At 41.0% G+C, this 20,231-nt stretch overlaps 1 protein-coding gene across 1 annotated transcript in view; it reads left to right on the top strand.

The window, feature by feature from the left end:
• Positions 1 to 1,962: 1,962 nt before the first annotated feature.
• LOC134423488 (cyclic nucleotide-gated cation channel beta-1-like) overlaps positions 1,963 to 20,231 on the top strand; it is a 34,054-nt gene continuing 15,785 nt past the window's right edge. Inside the window, exons 1-4 of the mRNA XM_063166458.1 lie at positions 1,963 to 3,121; positions 8,321 to 8,457; positions 11,440 to 11,597; positions 16,170 to 16,282. Coding sequence (XP_063022528.1) covers positions 2,042 to 3,121; positions 8,321 to 8,457; positions 11,440 to 11,597; positions 16,170 to 16,282 — 1,488 coding nt within the window. The 5' untranslated portion in view covers positions 1,963 to 2,041. The remainder of the gene's footprint in view (positions 3,122 to 8,320; positions 8,458 to 11,439; positions 11,598 to 16,169; positions 16,283 to 20,231) is intronic.

The following is a 20,231-nucleotide window of genomic DNA, read 5'->3' as shown; positions in this document are numbered from 1 at the left end:
TAATGGCTTCTGAGAGAGGAGAAAAAAGGCTTTCTTTCTCAAGTACCATGACTGTGAGGAAGGCAGAGGAGTTTAATGGTGTCTCAGGAGCTGCTGTGCCATTATAAGTACCTAAAAAATGAACAAGTGTTTTACAGCAGTTACATGGGTGAAAGGGCTTCTCTGGGAGACTTAATATTGTTCTTTTCTTCTAGTTCCTCACTTGGACATTGAAGACAAGAAAACAAGGGCAGAGCTTGTTTTTGTCAAAACTGTCAGTGAAATGTTTGAAAGTAAGTTTTGTGCTGCTTCAGGATGAAATCAGTACTATGTTAGATTGTGTCTTTATTAAGGATCATTGAGCTGATCAGGGATTCTTCATATCCCTCACTAAACACTCTTCCAGAGGACAAAATCTTCTTTTGGAGTCCAGGCCCAAATATCATGGGTAACAGCTGATTTTACAGCTAGTTTATGTCCACAGTGCTTTGCCTCCAGAGATAAGATTTGTCTACTTTCATTAGCACTTTGCCTCTCGCATCTAAAAAATCTTTAGTAGTTTCTTTAAGTCTTTAGATTTGATATACAGTCAGAAAAATTCTTAAAGCATAGTAGAATATAAGTAATGTAGCTATCTGATGAGTGAAATTACATGTGAAATATATGCAAACATTCAAATATCCTTTTAAAAACTAGTCCACTCTATGGAATAAAGCTCCAACATCTGAATTCTGGAAAGACCGTATAATAGCCTTCATATGAATTCAATAAGAGTTTCTTAAGCTTTTCATCTTTAGCCCACTACAAAAATAAGGGGTTTTTTTGGGTGGGGGTTGTTTTTGTTTTTTTAATAAGGAGAAAACTACTACCTCTGCCTTGGATTGCCCAACATTAAAGCATGTAGGTTGTGTGTCAATTTTTTTACACTTTTTCTATTTAGTTTTGACTTTTTTCATGGTTGTGGGTTTTGTGGAGGTGGAAAGGGATCGAGTTTTCCTGTGAAATTTGAACAAACATTTTGGTTGTCTTGGAGAGCAGATTTATAAAAAATATCTGCCTACCTCTTATATCTTCAGGGGGAAAAAACTCTCAGTGTTGCCATGACTTGGAAGGACTTAGTCAAGGCCAGTCGTAACCTGCGGTGTGAAATATTTTTCTCATACAGATGAATCCTGTTTGGTCTGTAGAATTTATTTGCTTAGATATTTTCTTTAGCAAGTGCTGTTTCTGTTGAGTGCAATTGAGCTGCATTGCCCAATTAAGAAATATTCTTGGGTTTTTGGGCTTCTGTGGAATTAACCTCTGAATTGAGGAGGAAGAAAAATTCCTTTTTCTCTTTCAGTGCCTTCACTACTTTTATCTTAACAGTATGGGTGGGAAAAGCATCTTCCTTTGCAGCTTCACAGAAGAGGAAAAGGGAATGACACAGGGTGAATGGGAGGCATTAAGACAAATGAGGACATGGCAGCAGTTTGCTGTAGAAAAAAACTGTAATATATCCACAGGAAAGAAAAAAGTCGAGTGTGCAGGTCTGATTAGATGGCAACATGCTGCAGTTAGAGGAGACCAGAGCTTCACAGGCAATCTGGTTTCTGTATGAATTCAGCCTCTGAGTCTGGCTCAGGCTATTCTCAGTCTCTGTGAGTAACCACCTCTAGGCAACACACCTGCAGTCCTTTGATAAGGCCTCTGTCTCTGTGGCGCTGCATGCTGTGAAATGGTGTTCTCATGCTTTAAAGCATGGGAGACCTAATCAGGGCAGGAGCAGAAGTCAAGACCACAGTACAGTGACTAGAAGCAGCAGTTCAATCTTCTGTCAGGCTCTCCAGAGGTTTTTAGACTGGGCTGTTTGACCGGGTTAAAGCTCCCCCATAGTGAGTCCAATTGCAGAACTGAACCCAGACTCAACTACTGCGAGAAATACTTTTTAAAAAATAACTGTTAGGCTCTTTTCTTTTCTTTTCCCCCAGTTCCTTTAAAAAAGTACTTCAAACCCCAAAGAAAGAGGAGGAGGATCTTGGAGAACCCCCAGCCTAGGAGAAGAAATCTTTGGTGTTATAGGATGAAGGTGATAAAACGGGAACTGTGCAGGAGCTGGCATCGCGAGATGGTTCAGGTAGATGGGAGTCCAGAGGGAGCTCAGCCTCAAGAAGTGGTTCAGGAACCCATTCAGGTGGATGAAAGCCCAGAAGGAACTCAGCAAATCTCACCAGTACAGCAGGAGCAAGAAGACCATTCCTCAGCAGCGCAGCTACTGCCCTCTGCTCAAGAGCCTCAAGGAGGGAATGATATCCATGTGCACCCACAGAGGCGGCCAGGGCAAGGAGGCACGGCCCCAGACATGGGACCACAACCAACAGAGTCAGCCTGGGAGTTCCCAAAAGTGACTGTCAAGGTGCAGCCCCAGAACATGAGCCAGGGGTGGGACTGCCCGGAGGTGACAGTGCAGGTGCAGCCTCAGAGGCCAAGCCCAGGATGGGAAGCCCCATCAGTGACTGTGCAGGTGCAGCTCCAGCAGCAGGGCCCAGGGCCATCTCTCCCACAAGTAACTGTACAGCTACAGCCCCAGGAGTGGGGACAAGGCACTGCTGGCATCAAGGTCACTGTGCAGCTGCAGTTGGGCTGTGACCCAGAAGAGGTAACCTTCCTCCAGAACCAAGGTGAGGAAGTGTTAGATAATGGAGAACAGTGGACCCTCCCAAAAAATCAGGGAGGGATGATGACAAGATCTGAAGGTGAGAGAGAGCTTGCTGTGGTGGAGCTGGTGCCACAGAGGGTTCTGAGCCAAAAACAGGATCAAGGAGAAGTGGAAAAACCCCAGCAGGATCAGTGCCAAGCGGAAAGAGCAGAACTGGTGAAGGTGCATGACATGCAGGCTGGAGACAAAGCAGACCTGAATGGGATGGTGACAGAGGAACAGCTGCGGGACCAGAGCCAAGAGCAGGAACAGCTAAAAGCAGACCAGCCTCTGCAAAAGGAAGACCAAAGACATACTGTGATGAGACAGGAGCAAGGTAATATCCAAGAAGGGCCCAGGGGGATTGTAGAAGACCAGAAGGAAGACCTAGCACGAGAACAGTCTAAGAAACGTCCGAGAGAGTCTCCAAATTATTTTGTTGCTATTCCAATAACAGATGATCAGGTACTTTGAATTAGGTGTTTTATTAAAAAACTTAACTTTAAACTTAGGCTTAATTTCCTGTCTTAATTGCAAGGGTGCTTAACAAGCCAAGAGAAATCAAATTCTGCCTGCTTACCACAAGTGGTTTGCTGGGTCTGGGATAGAGTTAACTTCCTCATAGCAACCCTTAGGTACTGTGCCTTGTTTTTGTAGGTAGAGCTGTGATTATACACATCCATGTTTCAACTACTGCTAGGAAAGAAAAAAAATAAATATCACTTCCATGATTGTCACTGCCCTTTCTATAGGGTCTGAGGTGGGGTCTCTCATCACCAGTATTTTCTGTTCTGTAATCTTTTTTAAAAAAAAAGACCTGGCTTTCATCTTGTGTTGTCCCATCCTACATTTTCTTAGGGCTGTATTTAGTGCAAGGATATTGATTTGTTTGTTCATAGTCTTTTCCACCAAAGTTCACAGTGGACAATGAGAATTCCCTTCTCTTCTGCAGAAGATTATAGAGAATTGATCTGTTTTTTCTTCTCCATCTTTTATCCAATAAACTTGCCCTGAGATCCTAGATAGATGGTTAATTTCAAGAATCCATGAGTGCAGTCTCTATGCTCATACTTCAAGGTGTGCTGTATTCCGTGACTCCCATGTTTAAGCAGTGTTAGAAAAAGCAACAGATCATTTCACCTCCATAATGTTAAACCAAAGTGCAGCAAACAGTGGAAATACAAATAGACATATTCTCTTCTAGAGGCTTTGTGGGAGACCTAAAGTGTTCCAGTCACCACAGTAAATGCTGCTTTTGAAATAAGTCATACAGTCCTGCTGGGCTTGGCTGCTACAAGCCCTGTTTTATGATCCATGGAAGTAAATTCCAAAAATGATACAATGGCTGGAGAGAGAGATTTCACACTTTATTTACTAGTTAGGGACTTCAAATGAATCTTAGATAACTTCTGCACAAGTCCTTGTACTTGTAAAGAAAGTGGGAAGATACTGGCTCATGTTGAATTACTTATTCCCATTCTGCTGCTGTGAATTTTAAAACTCATTCCAAGCTTTGTGAAAGAAGACCATGAAATGTCTCATTTCCAAAGCAGCACTGCAAAGCCTTTATGGACAGTTTTTTTTTAACCTTTAGCCTTTCACAGACCACTGTTATCTGCAGATGGCAATGGGTTTTTTTTTTTGCAGCTGCTCAAGGTAAGCAAAAGCAGAGACAGGTCTCACTTTGTCCCAGTATCTGCTGTTATCCCAAGGGAGCTTGGATGGGATTCTGTTCCAGCATTGTGGAACAGCAGCACTGTGAGGTGGGTGCCCCATGGCCTTTATGTAGCAGCAGCAGATGACTGTGCACTCAAATGTTGTATGAAGAGAAATTGTAGCCTTGAAATGCCAAGACAATGAGCAGACTATTCCACCTGAGGGAGACAGGCAGGGGAAAAATCTTAATTTGAATCAGAAAATTCTGTGCTCAGCTAGCATTGGCAGAATGGAGAAACAGGATACAAAATCTGTAAATTATTAATATTTTTATTATATATATGTATCTTGGTGTCTTTTCCTATAAAAATGTTCAGACAAGTTAATATTCAGGTTTTGTCTTTTACAGAGTGAAAATAGACCATTCTACTTATCAGTGTCCACTACTAGTTTATGGTGTGTTTCCCAATGAACAAAATAGATGTTTTTTGTTGCAGTATATAACTTGGTTCCTTTTTTTTTTTTTTTCCCCTAGCTTAAGCTTTCATGCAGTATCTGGCATGACTATTTATGCTGCTTAAAGGCAATAATTAAGTAAGAATGATGTATCTGTTGCACAGAATTGTTCCTTTTTTTTTTTTCTCCAGTGTGATAAGCAGTTGCAGCACAGTAGCTTGCTTTGGCAGGTTTCTGAGTTTTTGTTTTTCCCTAAGTTAAGTGTAAAAACACTTATGCATGTGTTAGAGGGAGGCGTCAAAGGTGCCTTCCTCTTGGTAGGCAATTATTTGCTCTGGCTTTGTCTTGGGCAGAAAATGATCTTTGAAGGTTATCTGGAGGATGGCCTCATATAACTTTTGTGATTCCTACATATGACTGGCTTTTGAGAGGTGAACAAAAGTGCAGAGCACATCAGGAAGATAAATGCCAGGAAGGGAAAGTGACTGTGTAAGGTGAAGACAATGTTGGCAGATGAACAAATGGGTATGAAGTGGGCAAAGAATAAATCTAAGCTAGAAACTGGAAACTTTCCTGCCATCTGAGGAATGAGATCATGGAACAGCTTGAAGGGTCATGAATGCTTAACTTATTCTGCTATTATAATGAGATTTGGGTGTTCTTAATATATGGCCTGGGACCACATCTTGCACAGCCCAATGAATGTCTTTCACCTCTTTTTCATTATCTTTTCTCTCTCTCTTTTTTCCTTTTCCTTTCTTTTTCTCAAATTCTACTCTTACAGATGTCCCTGCATTCACACGAGCTCTGGTAGTCTGGCAGCTCTGGCATCCCTGTTTGGAGGCTCTGCCCAAGATATTCCAAGTTTGTGTTCCTCTGAAGTGCTACCCTTACGGGTGTCAGTGACCTGACTCTGTCCTGTGTGAGGCCTTGAAAGAAGCACTGAAGAGTGCAGTACTGTAGAGCTGACATATGTACATAGTGTGGGTAAAGAAATCATAGAATAGTTTGAGTTGGAAGGGATCTAGTTTCAACCCCCCTGCCATAGGCAAAGACACCTTTGACTAGACCAAGTTGCTCAGAGCTCCATTCAACCTGTCTGTGAGAATTTCCAGCAATGGGGTATCTACAACCTCTGGGCAACCTGTTCCAGTACCTTACCACCCTCACAATCAATAATTCTTTCCTAATATCTCATCTAAACCTACTCTCTTCCAGTTTGAATCTCCTTTTTCCTTGTCCTGTCACTCCATGCTCTTGTAAGAAGTCCCTCTCTATCTGTCTTTTGGTCTTACTTTAGCTCCTGAAAGGCAGCAATGAGGTTACTTTGAAGCACTTCCTTTTCCAGGAGGAACAGAACAGAAACAAACAGAATTGTCTCAGCCTTTCCCCAGAGGTGAGGTGCTTCATCCATCTAGTAATCTTGGTGTAACTCCTCTGGACTCATCCCAACAAGTCTCTCCTGTGCTGGGGCCCCCAGATCTCAATGCAGCACCACAGGTGGGGTCTCCCCAAATGCAGTGGAGGTGGAGGGGTGGCAGCACCTCCCTCGACCTGCTGGCCAAATGTCTGTGTATATACACAACACATGTGCGTGCACATGTAATAGTGTTTTGACAATTTTAGATGCTCTTACCTCTAAAGCAGAGGTTCCTGACCTCACTGACCATACAATTTGGTTTTCTGCTGCTCTGTAGACCTTGCCTATTACAGGAGGGTTTTAAAGATGTTTTTAGTGTTTGGAAAGAATTAATTTGCCTTAATTATTTAAGAGAGCTCTACAAGTGGCAGGACTTAGGGCTGTCAACATATTTCTCCCTTTCAAGAGTAGAAAGGAAAAGCCCTGTTCCAGTCTTGGTGGGTGCACTGTTCTTTGGTCTTTGTGTCTGAGCAGGGCTCTGGGAGGCTGCACACCAGGCTTGTACTGGATTGAATCTAAGAATGTTATGGTCTCAGGCTTTCAGTACTCCATTTTAAGTGCTTCCTTCCTGCTCTGCACTTCCCAAAAAACCCCCAGCTATCCCATCAATTATACAGCATTTACAGAAAAGTGCTAAAGATTGATGCACCAAAAAATAAAAAAAGTGTAGTGATAGGGTAGACTGTTCCCATGGGAGTAGGAGCAGGAAGTTGTGAAGATAAGAAGAGATAAGAAAAGACATTAACACTGCTCTGTAATAGTTAAATATCTGTGTGAGAGAATTTCACTCAAATTCAGCTTCCCAGATGCCTGAGCCTCAAACTGAAATGCAAAAGGATCTTCTTTCTTATTTGAAGTATGTTCTTGGAAAGAGTGGGGAAGGGAGAACAACAGGAGGCTCTTTTGTAGAATTACTGTTAATACTTAGCCTAGTCTGTTGAGGCAAAGGTTGTTGTTTGTGTGGTCAGACAGCTTGATGGCTTGATTCCTGCTCAATGTTTTCACAATCTAAACATATGCTGTAAATTGCAGGCTGAAATAAATTGTGCTTCAGTTGCAGTAGGAATTAACTTAATGTACAGTCAGTGAAAAATGTACCGTAAGGGTTGGTGAATTCAGGGAGTTTGTATCTTCAATTGGTTATTTTGATTGTGTGAGGCTTTTATCCTCGTGTTTATTGGGAACTTTTTATGCTAATCTACTCTGATGTGCAGGTTGTGGGACTATTTACTAGGCTGCACAATGGCTGCTAGGCTTTATGGAGAAAGATTGCAAAACAAAAGCTTATTGACCCAGCTGTTTCGATCTGTGTAAGGATAAAGGGCAGCTCTAACATGTGTGAGCACCTAGGCATGTAAGGCAGAGTTTTCTCACTGAAATAACCTGAAAATCTATAAATTATTGCTTTGTAACTTGGGATTCCACCAGATACTTAGTAGCTGCATAAATTAATTTTTCTCTCTCCTGCCTGTTCCCATGGCTGGCTTATAAACCTTAACAGCACATATTGAAAAAAGAAAAATCTTTGGAGTCAATTGTGTAAAGGCATAGATAGATCCACAAGAGCCAGAAATTGGCCACAGTTCTGAGAAACACTGGCTCAGAAAACAGCAGGTTTACCCAGCCTTTTCTTACTTCGTTTGCTGTTACATTTTTCTTTTGGGAAGAGATATCAGTTTAATCTGTGATCAAACTTGTAATCAGAAAATGGCATAAGATTAATTATGGAAATGCCATTTAATTTCCACAGTCTATTAACAAGTGACAACTGCATGAAGATCCCATTAATATTTACACAGTGCTGTGAGTTTTATCTAACATTCTTAGGGTCAGATTCACACCTACTTCAAGATCTGGGGCTTCTGGTTCACAGGAGAGCTATGAATTGAGCCTGTAGGCTTTTAAAAAGGAAAATAGATAAATCAATTCCTGAAAAATCAAGTATGAAACTGAAAGTTGCTGCATGATAAATCTGGGATGGGGAGGAGAGGAAGGTGGCTTTGTGGGTTCCTGACTTAAACACTGAGTTGCATTTCTGGTTGTGTAAATCTTTGGCATTCTGAATTTTTCCAGTAATGTGTAGGCATTTCAAAATGAAAATTTCTTTCTTTCTTCTATTCACTCCACTGCAGATTTTGGACAGAATTGAAGATGTTCAAGAACTCATATTCTCTAAAGAACCTGACCTGTCAAGAGCTCTTCTCCCTGTTCAAACTATGCACCTTACTATAATAGTAACTCATCTGGGAACAGAAGAAGAAGTGAAAAAGTAAGAATCCTGCCAAATTCAAAAGCAGCTAATTTTTCTGTAAATGTGGTAACCTTACTGCTGCTATTGTGAATCATTATGTTTTATTAGAGCCTACACACAATTCCTCTTAAACTTTTTATCAGTGTCTGGCTGGCTTTCAGTACCTGTGGGGAAAGATCTTTACAAAAGCTAGCTGTGATGCATCAGAGATGGAAATTTTCTTATCTGCCACGGGGTGAAGAGATAAAGTAGTGTGGCTGTAAATAGTATTACTGCTTTCTTACTGTGTTACTACCACAAATTAGCTCAACAGATGTAAGCTTCCCTGAGCAGCTTTCTTTTGAGAAACCATAGCTTTTCAACTCAGCCATACTTTTATCAGCTGGAAAATGTTAGCTGTGAAGATACATTGCATCAAGAAAACAACAAAAAGTCTGCCTAGTTCCTTCCCAAGCTGCTCTCCTGTTGAATTTGAGCAGTGGGCTGTTGCTGGGGCCCTGTGAATTAAGATGGAGCTATTGACAGATTACTGAGGAAACCTACCCTGTGGTCAGGAAGGCTGGAATTGAAAGAAAGGTCCAGGAAATAATGCCAGTCTGCTGCAGTTTTTTCTCTAAGCCTTATCTTACTGTACCACACTGGGAAACCTGGAACTCCTTGACATGAGGAGGCAGAAAGGAAAGGCCTTTATGTGCCTGGGAAGGCATCATGTGGTAGAGGTGGGAACCTGGTGAGAACAGCCCTTTCTCCAGGGACCCTGGCACCTATCAGCACGGGAATGAAAAACAGGCCTCAACACCATATGAGTGTCACACAGGATCTGCTGGGGTGTAAAACAGAATGCCTAGCTGGAAAGGTGTCAAAAAACCCAATATGACTAGGAAAGAACCTCTCCTGCCCATACAGGCAGCACCAGTTAAGCATGATTAAGATGCATATGACAGGCTTATATGTGCCTTATTTTAAAGTTACCTGCTTTATTTTTTCAGTCTAGAGTCTTCTTTTTTTAGGGTATGAAGGAAAAAATTAGGAGAGTTATATGGGCTAAGGAGACACGCAGAATACAGTGTACAGTAATTCAGTAATAAAACCCTGTGCCAGTGCTGCTGACTGGGCAGGCTGATGTCCAAGAGGATAGGAAGCTAGTTGAGAGCAGCAATCAAAATGGGAATCAATTGGTTAGGGAGGTGAGTGGAGCTAAGTAGTGTTAATGAACTTAGGAGTGGATGTGTGTCTGTAATGTAAAAATAATGGACATACCTAATGAAAAGCAGACCTGCCTTGCCAAACGTTTTTCATCCTGTATCTTTTACCTGCCTCCATAGCTCCTCTAAACGAGGCTGTAGTTCAGTGGCCACTGCTCTGTGCTGTCATATGAAAGACTGCCTTGAGCTTAACTGCTTCTTGCTTTTTAAATTGGTGCTGATACAGCTGGCCCAGCCCCTCACAGGGGGAGGGAGGCATCTTCAAATCTAAGGGCAGGAGCTGGAGCAAAACTTTTTACATTGACATAGGACAAGGGGGAATGGCTTCAAGCTGGAAAAAGGCAGGTTTAGATTAGATACTGATAAGAAATTCTTTACTACAGCGAGGCCTTGAACAGAGAGATGTTGTGGAATATTCAAGCAGTCTGGATGAGGCTTTAGGTAACCTGATCTCCTGGAGGGTGTTCTGACCCATGGCAGGAAGGTTGGAAGTAGTTGATATTTAAGGTCCCTTGCAACAGATAGCATTTGATGGAAGAAGTTGTCTTAGTAGTATTTAATTTTTGCTTAGACATTATGAACTTAAATGAAGGTCTAGGTCAGCCATGCTTATTAAGGTGGAAAACTCAAAATCCTCTGCAAAGAATTCACTCTTTGCAACTTCAGTCCTGTCCTTGCTATATCTTTGTCACTGGGTTCCCATGAGTCTTGGAAAGAAGCTGCTCTTATACCATTATAGCTGAAGTAACTCCAGTGTAGTGGTGAGGGCTGTTCACAATGCTGGGTGAAGTGGCCTTTGTATGCATTAAAGAGGCTTTCCAAAGGGCATTAGTATGTACTGTGTGGGTTTTACTGTCTGGATTTCTATTTGTATGTTACACAGGTCCAAGATTTTTAAAGAGTGGAATGAATGCACTCAAAACTTGTTTTAGGTGTAATGATAAAGTTAATGTGGCTGCAGAAGGCCCAGGAAGCTACAAGATGGTATCCTGCCATCCTTAATCATGCTGCAGTTTGTTAGAAGCATGAAACCTTAGTAGAAGGCTTCTGGTCAAACTCAGTTTGAAGACTGACAGGATTCCCCTTCCTGAGACACCAGGGTAAAACTTCAGCAGGTGTTAAGTTGTTGGAATTCTTGGTATCTATATTTAGAAATTTAATTATATTTTTTCTGTGTCTTTAAGAAAAATATTTTAATTTACAGTATTAATGCCTTTGGATAACTCACTTTTTTGAGGTTTCTGTGCACAGCAAGGTGCATATTTAAGCTTTATTAACATGGGATGCAGAGCTGAGAACATAACCATCAATCTGATACTTTTTACCTAGACGGAAATAGGAGGATATAATGGAGAAAAATTCTAATTCTGTTTCAGATGGGAGAGTGAATTTGTTTTAGTTCAAGAATAAAATTAGTCAACCAGTTGAAAATGACAGTGATAAAGTTTTAAACTATATACCACAAATACAAGTTCCATTTTATCCTTTTTGACTCTTCAGTAGCATATATTCATAGTTCTTCTGGAATGTTAATATTTTGAATGTTCACTTCACTAACAAAACTTACTTCTAATACATAAGCTAAGGTTGAAGTGAAAGATGTAATTTATTTGAAATCTTCTAACTGTTACAAAAGAATTAGCATTAAATTAAATACAAGTGTGCCTGTGATACCTTGCATAGTGCTGCAGAGTGGTCAAAATCAGGTATATTGGCTAGCAATAAAAATAAAACAATATTTAAATATGTAAGCAACCTATTAACTTTCAGCATTTATCTATTGATTACTTTTAAGGGCTGTTCTGGCACTGAAGCAAAGCAAGACTAAAGTGGAAGACATCTTGCAGGGTAAAGACCTTAATTTGACATTCCATGGGATTGGAGAGTTTAATAACCAAGTGCTATATGTGAAAATGCTGGAGGAAGACCAGAAAATGCTTAGCAGAATTGCAGGTAAGTACAAAACCTCATTCTTTAGCACTTGTAATAAACCAGTTTGTAGAGTCCAGCAGCTCCTGTCAGCACTGGCCCAAGCTGTTGTGCACGGCTGTGATGTGCTGCCTTTCCTCTCATTTCCTCTCTTTCTTACTTGTTAAATATGAAGCCAACAACTGGGTTCCTGCAGAACGATAGGCCTAAAATAAGGTTATCTGTTCTAGTATGGAACAAGTGAGATGCACAGACGTTCATGTGGAGATCACACAGCAAATCTAACTTAACCTGCTCTGCAGCTGGAATCTCACAGGCCCGAGGTGTGCACAGTGTTCAAAGTGACACCTCTAGCTGAGGCTCTGCTCATTCAATAATATGAAAGCTTATTAAGTGTTGGCCCCAGCTGATTATACAAGAACTTCCTTTAAACTGGAATATGCATGAAATCATAAGTACCTCTGGGGTAGGAGGTGACAGAAATCAGTATTTGTCTGCATATGTGTGTATAGCGCCAGCAATCAGTCTTTTCCTTCCACTGTAGAAGATGAGACAGAAGTGTAAGAATAGCTTGTCCTCTGCTCTAATTTCCCAAAGCACTGAAGGGTTTATGAGATGTTCTGGATTTTTGATCTGCCTGCCTGCATCTGAGTAAAGTTTCAGAAGGGCTTGATACTCTCTTCTTTCTCCCTACCCAGTTCTGCTTTTAGGACCTGCTTTAGCCTGCAATGCAGAACCTAATCTGTGTCCTGGGCTTCCATCCCAACAGAACAGAAATAATCAATATACATTATGTTTCCTTGCTATTTTCATACTAAGCAAAAAGGAAGTATAGTTCAACTATTGTTTCTCAGAGAGTCATGCAATACAAAGACACTGTGTAAACTTGAAAGAATATGGTTATTGGAGCTGTCTGTTTTTCCTTTTGTTAATGCTGTTTCTGACCTCCTCCAGTTCTCAGCTTTGGTATTATAGTTCTTATCCTCCTGTTTATTTTACCTCTTAAGTAGTCAGTGATATAATTAGACAAATGTCTTTTATGAACAGCTTCTTTGCCTCAGCTATATAAAATTTGCCACTTGATTATCCATTACTTCTTGCTTGACTCTGGCCTTCACTTCTCTTATTGTTCCATGCATCCCAAAGCTAATTTTGACTCAAAGCAGCTGTGCTTTTCTGATGTTGTCCCTAATTATTAGGATTACAACCTCAACAAACTTGCCCATGCACAAACTGCTTCTTCTCAAGGCTTTAACTGGAAATAATCTTGACTGGAAGTTAACAAAGAAGGCAGATGATGCAATTTCCTGTAAGATCATATTTGGTACATGCCTGTCTACAATATATATTCAATTCAGTGCCATTGAAATAAGGGGCTGATTGATTCTTTTGATGCCTGGTTTGACTGTTTTGACAGCACTGCCTTGGCTCTTTGCTCACTCCTGAAAGATACAGAAATGAATACCTCATCTGAAAGTGACTGGTTTTCCCTGGACTCATTGTCTTGCTTAACTGAGAATTTTGTTCCCAATGAGTCATACCATACAAGGTCCATCTTTATCATGCTATTTTATCACCATCAGAAGTGTTTAATTTTGGTTCTGCAGCATGTATGCTATGATGCTCTTTAAATATCATCTTGGACCTGCATTAGCTCTAAAAGCCTTTGCAATAGTGGGTGGCAGATCCTTCATCTTCTCTGCCTGTATAACCTGCATCTTCAGGGTTTGGGAAACCTAGTATCTATCTTCTGATCTGAACCCCTTAATTAGATAGAGGAGAAAAAATTTGATTGCAAGCCCTGGGAATATTCTGCCAGTACTTGTGTTTTTAATGCAATATGATTGTTCACTGATTGCCTGAAATAATTCCTTGACTGGGAGACAAGCTGCCAGTTTTCAAGCTGTTAACTCTGTTAACAATGATTTTGCTATTCAGAGAGTTGTAGCTTCCAGTGTTGTTCTATTCTGCATAACTTCTGACCATTTCAAGAACTTAATGAGTCTGGGAATTATGCAAATATGTATCAAAGTCTGTCCTTTCAATGACATCTGCAAAGATATGGGGTTTTGTCTCCCCTTCTCTCAGCAAAGCAATTGAATTAATTGTTATACAATGAAGAGGGATTTTTTTTCCTTACCTTTTAGTCAATATTTTTTGTTGTCATGAGCTAGGTGTGAATTTTAAATGCTGGTTTTTTGAGCAGCATGATGGGCCAGTGATTTGGCTGGCAAAGGTCAAGACACTCCTGTCAGCTGTCTCCGCCTCATCATGTCCTTATTGATGGTTTGTCAGCAAGTTTAAGGGTTCTGCCTGCTCTAATGAAATCTTTTAGCCTCTGAAGTGTTCCTGGCATTGGCCAGGTGACTGGCCCTCCATCTGCTTTTGGTACTGCATCATGGACTTCAGTTTAAAGTGGAGAGTTAACCTATCTCTAGATCAATTAACTGCAATTAATTGGTAAATTCTGAGTGCTCCTGGGTTTAACTTGCTGCTAGTGGCCTCAACCACTTTGAAGAAAAGATACTGCTTGCTTAGGATGTCTTGGGACTTTTGTAGGATATTTTTCATACAGCTAGAGAAGACAGTGTCTGGAGAATTGAGTGCCAGCCTGGCATGGACAGGGCACACCAGCCTGGAGCCTTGTCACCATACCTACTTTTTAAAGATGATTTCTGGCCTTGACCTTTCTTCCATCATCTGCTTTTCTGATGAAAATCTGCTCATGGCAGTAAGACCTTCACCTTCTATTAAGAACCCCTTCCAGCTGTTCTGGAGGCTGGGTGGCAACCAAGAGGAGATGCTATTCTCAGACTTTTTCTTAGGTTAATATCTACCTGGTTCCTTTTTATGCAGCTAGGTGAGGTTGCGTGCTGTGGATGATGCATGGGGAAAGGCTTTTTGCTTTAGAAGGAGCTTAGACACTCTTCTGTGGTGTTTTTTCTCTGGGGCTTGCTGTGCTTTGACCAACTGACATGGGAACAAAAAGACTTAATATACAGAAATTCTTCATGTTAATGTGTACTTTTTGACAAAGTAGCAGGGGCACTTTAGGTTGTTTGATACCTAACCATAATCACCTAGGACCATTTTCAGATGCCCAAAGGTATTTGCAGCACTCACAGCAGACCTACAGCCTGGCTGTACCTTCTGCAGCAGCAGCTGGAGGCCAGGTGGACATCCTGTAGGGCACCTAAAAGGACATTAGATGCTTGTTTGGATAACTGGATCCTATTCCTTGTGTTTTCCAGATGGAAAATATAAAAAGCAGTTGCCTTGGCAAAGTGATCAGACAGCCCCAGCTGCTGTTCCCTCATAAATACTCTGAGAAGAAACATTTTAAACTATTAATTAGCTGAACTTCAAGCCAGAGACCTGGCCTTGATACAAATGCATATGACAAACTAGTGAAGACACATGTAGTGAAACTTCCTGATAGGTGGAAAAATGAAATGGAAGCAGGGGGATTTCAAAAAAGGCACTCATCTGCTATGTAATATGCTATTTTTTACACAGTTTCAACATTGAACCTCCTTCTTTCAGTGCCTAAGCAATTAAGCAGTAACAGAAATGGATGTCAAGATCGGGGGGATCTGACTGGAAGAGCTACAAATGCTGCAGGTTTCCATAAAATGCTAAATTCCCCTCTCCCCCCTCCCCCCCCACTATTTTATCTGCTTTATACAATCAAGGTATAGAAGTGCTCCAGCCTTAGCCAAGGCTTTAATTGTAATTTTGGAATTACTTCTCATTGTTTAAGCTTAACTGTTGAGCAAAACATCTAGTTTTTGCCAGACTTGTAGGGATCTGCCTCATGCAAACCTTACCTTGCTATACTTGAGACTCTGCATCCCCAAAATCCATGAAAACCAAGAACAGTCCAGCTTGGTTTGACTTGTCATTAAAATCCTTAGCTGAATGGCCTTGAAGAATATAAATCCTGGAGTTCCATGTATTTTTTTCTATGAAGGGTAAAACCTTATGGATTTATAAATACGTGACTGAAGTTTTTAAGCCAGTGACATCATAAACACCTGGTATCACAATTGTGTCTGGGGAAGGAGTATTATGTTTGTGTGGTGTTCCCCCCTGAATGGCTTTAAGTGCTGTGGTGTTGTAGTAGTTTTGGGAATCTAGCCACTCTTTTTTTTTTTTTTTTTTTTTTTCTGGAAGCTCTTTGCTTCTTGCATTGCTGTTTGCAGTAACTGGGGAGAATCTGTTGTGCCACAGACCCCAGCTGTGGCCACTGGTGGTGGCTGCATCTTGCTCCTGGCAGGGCTGCCATGGACAGATGCTTTCTTGAGCTCACCATTTGGTAGGGGATTTATGAATTCAGAAGAATTGTGTTGCAAACACAGAAGTTTGGATCCAGTCTCAGGTTTACAGCTTATGTCGGTATGTTATGCAGAACTTTGGTTTTGAGTACTTTTCTCAAATTTTTCTGTAGCCTGTGATAGTGCAGCAACTGGTTACTGGGGTGTGTTTTAACCATCTTGCTCAAGACAGGGATAGTGGCTTTTTGTCTAACCCCCCTGTAAATATTTTTCTCTACCTCCCCACTATTACTTATTCCTTTCTTGTATTTTCCTTTTCCAGAAGCTGTGGAAGAATGCTTTATTGAAATGAATCTTGACATTTCAGGAAGTAAGGACTTCAAACCACATCTGACTTTCCTGAAACTCTCTAAAGCATCAAGGTTGAGAAGAAGGGTAAGTAACTGGGTGTAAGAATTTTTTTCCTGGGATCAGTTCTAGTGATTACTTTTCCTTCAATGAGATCCTTGGGAGCTAAGCAATAATCATTGCAACTGGAGAACAACAACTTCTCTTATTTAACAAAGCTTGTATATAGGCTGCTCAACACATTTGTGTTTGTTCATATCTGACTGAAAGAAATGAGGTCTGTTGTTAATACTCTGTATGACTCTCTTGTAGAGTACAGATTGCTTCCCTTCCATTGTGGCTGGTCAAATCTGCACAAAAACAATGTCAAGCTGATTCCACAGGGCAGGATGGCTTCTGAGCAATATTTGTCTTCTGACTAATATTTACCTCAGAACAAGATTAATGTCATGTTGGAAGTCAGGCTGCCTTGATTTATACTAGAAGTGTGTGATGTGCTTTTCTAACCTTTGCTGCACCATTGTATGGGTTTTATCACAAACAATTAAAGTAAAAAACAACTCTGATTAGATTGCTCATTTCCCAGTGGAATACTGTCCTGCTTGTTTCCAGGAATAATACTTGTATTTATGAGGTCAATATATTGCAAACCTGAAACACTAGAGGAGCATGCAGAAAGGAAAACAGAAAAAGCTATAATAGCTGAAGAAAATGACCTTGTTCAAGTACTTTGTATTGACTTGATATTAGCCTTTTGTATACATGATAAAATCAAAGTTGGCTAGGACTGATAGTTCTGTGCTGGAGGCTCTTTCTTTTATACTGCCTATAGGGATTTTCATGAGCAGAGGCATCTGCAATGTCTAATGCAAAAGAAACCGCACAGTAGGCATGTAGGAATTACTGTTGACTCTTGTCTGGAGTATTTTCACACTTCCTCTTACTATGAAATTTAAAATTAAAAAATAGAATTGTAATTTCCTGCATGCTCTCCTCTTTTGATATCTAGCACTAAATATAGCCTAATCTCTCATAACATGATTTATGTATGCTGTCTCATTGCGTACATATATATAAATATGTAAGTGTATAGGTCTTTGAATGTTAGAATATCGAGTGGTATGCCCAGAAGTGGATGCAGTGTTCCTGGTGTGGCCTCACCAGTGCTGAGCAGAGGGGAATTATCTCTGTCAATATGCTGGCAACATTCCTCCTAATGCAGCCCAGGACACCACTGGCTGCCTTTGTTGCAAGGATATGCTAGTGGCTCATGGTCAGCCTGGTGTCCACCAGAACCTCTAGGTCCTTTTTCTGCAAAGCTTCTTCACAGTCAGCTGTCAGCCTGTACTCGTGCCTGGTTCACTCCTCCCCTGTGGCTGACCTTTGTGTTTTTGTTCAGCCTCATGAAGTACCTGTCAGTTCATTTCTCCAGCCCACTGAGATACCTCTGGTTGGCAGTACCCTCCAGTGATCTGGCACTTCTCCCAGCTTGTTAATAGTGGTGTTGCTGAGGGTGCACTCTGCCCCAATATCTAGATGTTTAATGAAGATGCTAAACAGTTCTGGACCCAGTATTGGCCCCTCGTGTACATCTCTAGTTACCAGCCTCCAAGTAGACTTTGTGCCACCAATCACTGCCATAGGGAACTGGCTGTTCAGCCAATTTTCAGTCCACCTCACTGTTTAGCCAGCTAATAATTCATCAGCTTTCTCTATGGAGATCTCACAGGAAACAATATCAAAAATTTCCTGGACTTCAGCTAGACAATATTCACTGCTCTTCCCTTGTTTACAAAGCATTACTTGTTTCTGTGCGAATTTGTTTTCACAATGAAAATATTGCTCCTAAAATATTATTTTACAGACTAGGGCTATGAAACTGGAGTAAGACCATATATTGAGTTGATTATTGGGGGCATGTGAACTCTGTAAGTTCATGTACAAATCTCCCTGAGGTTTGTAAGGCTCAAACCTAGACATAAACTCGAAGACCACTTACTGCATTTCTTTGAAAATACAGGGCAAATAAAAAGAAGGAAACAGATTACTTTTATAATATCCCATTCCTAAACAGTGCAGAAGAGAAATCAGCCTTCCCAAACACTAGAAGATGCCAAAGTATGAATAAGGCAAAATATCACTTAAGTTATTATGATGCCATCTACTGGCTGTAATTACTTTCTTTATACCATAAATAACTGTTTCCTCATAGAAAGTGTGCTGTTTAAGTATTTCACACAGTTGAAGTGCTTCTTAAATGAAGCTTAAGAGGTAATTTCTAAGGCAGTTTATATTTTATCTCTCAAGCACATTTGTTAATGAGAGGTATGTGATGATACTGTGATGTAGCTGCAGACCTTGTTCTCATTTGTGGGGAAAGAGCAGCTGGTTCTCTTTAAAACTGATACAGCTGTAAACTTTCACCTTGAGAAGCTTTTTTTTTTTGGCTTTTTTGTGTGTCTAAATATCTCAAGAGGCTGGAGAGATCTTGGATTGTGTGCTTTTTATTCTGAATAGTTACCGAAGGAGCAGTATGTGCTGTTTGAAGATCAGGTTCAAAATGGGCAGTGTGACCCTGGCATAAATAAAAAATATGGGCTCTTCAGGTGTTTTGATCTCTGCCTTTTCAATGAGCCAAAAGGAAACAGTTCACCTCTTAAGAGAATCCACTTCATTACTTGTAGTAACAGCCTTCTCCAGCACACAGGCAACACAGTGTGGGCTGTTAGCCTTTAGTGCTGGGCACTGCCTGCTCTCCCCTCTGCCAGAGCAAAGTGGTGGATCAAGTGCCTCTGTGCTAAAGTGGAAAATGTTTGCTTGTTCCCTTTTATGCTGTTCTAAGTAGATTCACTTGGTGCAGGTGTAGAATTGGCTGTGGACTACCCTGGGTTGTGAGAGAATATGCTCTTTAACAAATATTAACAAGTCACATACTTGTATTAAAATATTGGCTGCTTTTTAATGGAAGGGCAGTCCTAATCCTGCCCTCTTCTGGCTGCTTGATAAGTTATCTTCAATGATGTGACCTTACTCAGGTTTCCATTATCCTCCTGGATTACCCAGAAGACAGCCCATGCGCAGTGTGTCTCTGCATTTCAGCAGAACTTGAACCTCATGGCATTTGGGTGACAGCAGCTCCTGGCTCCTGAGCAGCCTGCCTCTGACTGACACATGGGTGTCTCTGGGGCACAGAAAAAGTGTGCTGTTGGTTTATTTAAACTTTCAAGTGTTTTAGTCACCTCAGGCAGCAGTGCCTGATGGTTTGATGTGTTTGGTTATGAAGCTATTTATATCTGCTTCTACCCAGGTGACACTGGCTGTTCTGGCTGTCCTCCCACAATCTCCATGCTGTGAACTGTACATATCCCCCTGCTAATAAGTCTGTCATTATGAGGAAGAAATCTTGTAAAAAATGCTCTTTTTTTTTCTTCCCCTGGTGTTTGGAAGCAGGTCTGAACAAACTGGTTGAGAATTCTTTGAGGCAATGTGCTGCAAGGAGCTCCTTGGAGCCTTGTTAGCTCATGTACTCATTAGGTTAGGAGAGGTGGAGACTATTCTCTGTTTAATGATTCATCTGTCCTTCATTATATCTCCATATGTCCCCCTAGCATATGTGGTTTGCTATAGGCTAAATGCTTTGTGGGAGCCCCTTTTATAAACTGGCAGCCTGTTGCTGTCTGAATTAAAGACCTGGGAACCATGGAATTGTTGGGTTTCTCATCCATCCCCAGTGACACCTGTACAGGGCAGCTAGTGCTGCTGTGCACAAACTTGTTGAGGGGGAGAAAAGCAAAGAAATCACTCTGTGGAGCTGCTGATTTTTGGTCTTGACAGTCATACGATTTCTAAGCATGTGCTTTGATATGGCAATAGAAGTGACTTTCCTTAGGCTGAAAAGAAGTGTCAGTGTTTAAAAACACATCTCTAGGAGTGTACCCTTTCAGTTGTGTGTCAACTGTTGTAGCATTTGGCAATTGAGATACTGACAGTGCTTGGTAGCTATCTAAGAGCTGCTGAGGTTTTCTTTTTCCTTTCT

The sequence above is a fragment of the Melospiza melodia genome, chromosome 1, assembly GCF_035770615.1.
Source record: "Melospiza melodia melodia isolate bMelMel2 chromosome 1, bMelMel2.pri, whole genome shotgun sequence".
NCBI lineage: Eukaryota > Metazoa > Chordata > Aves > Passeriformes > Passerellidae > Melospiza > Melospiza melodia.
This window is presented reverse-complemented; position numbering and strand designations above follow the sequence as displayed.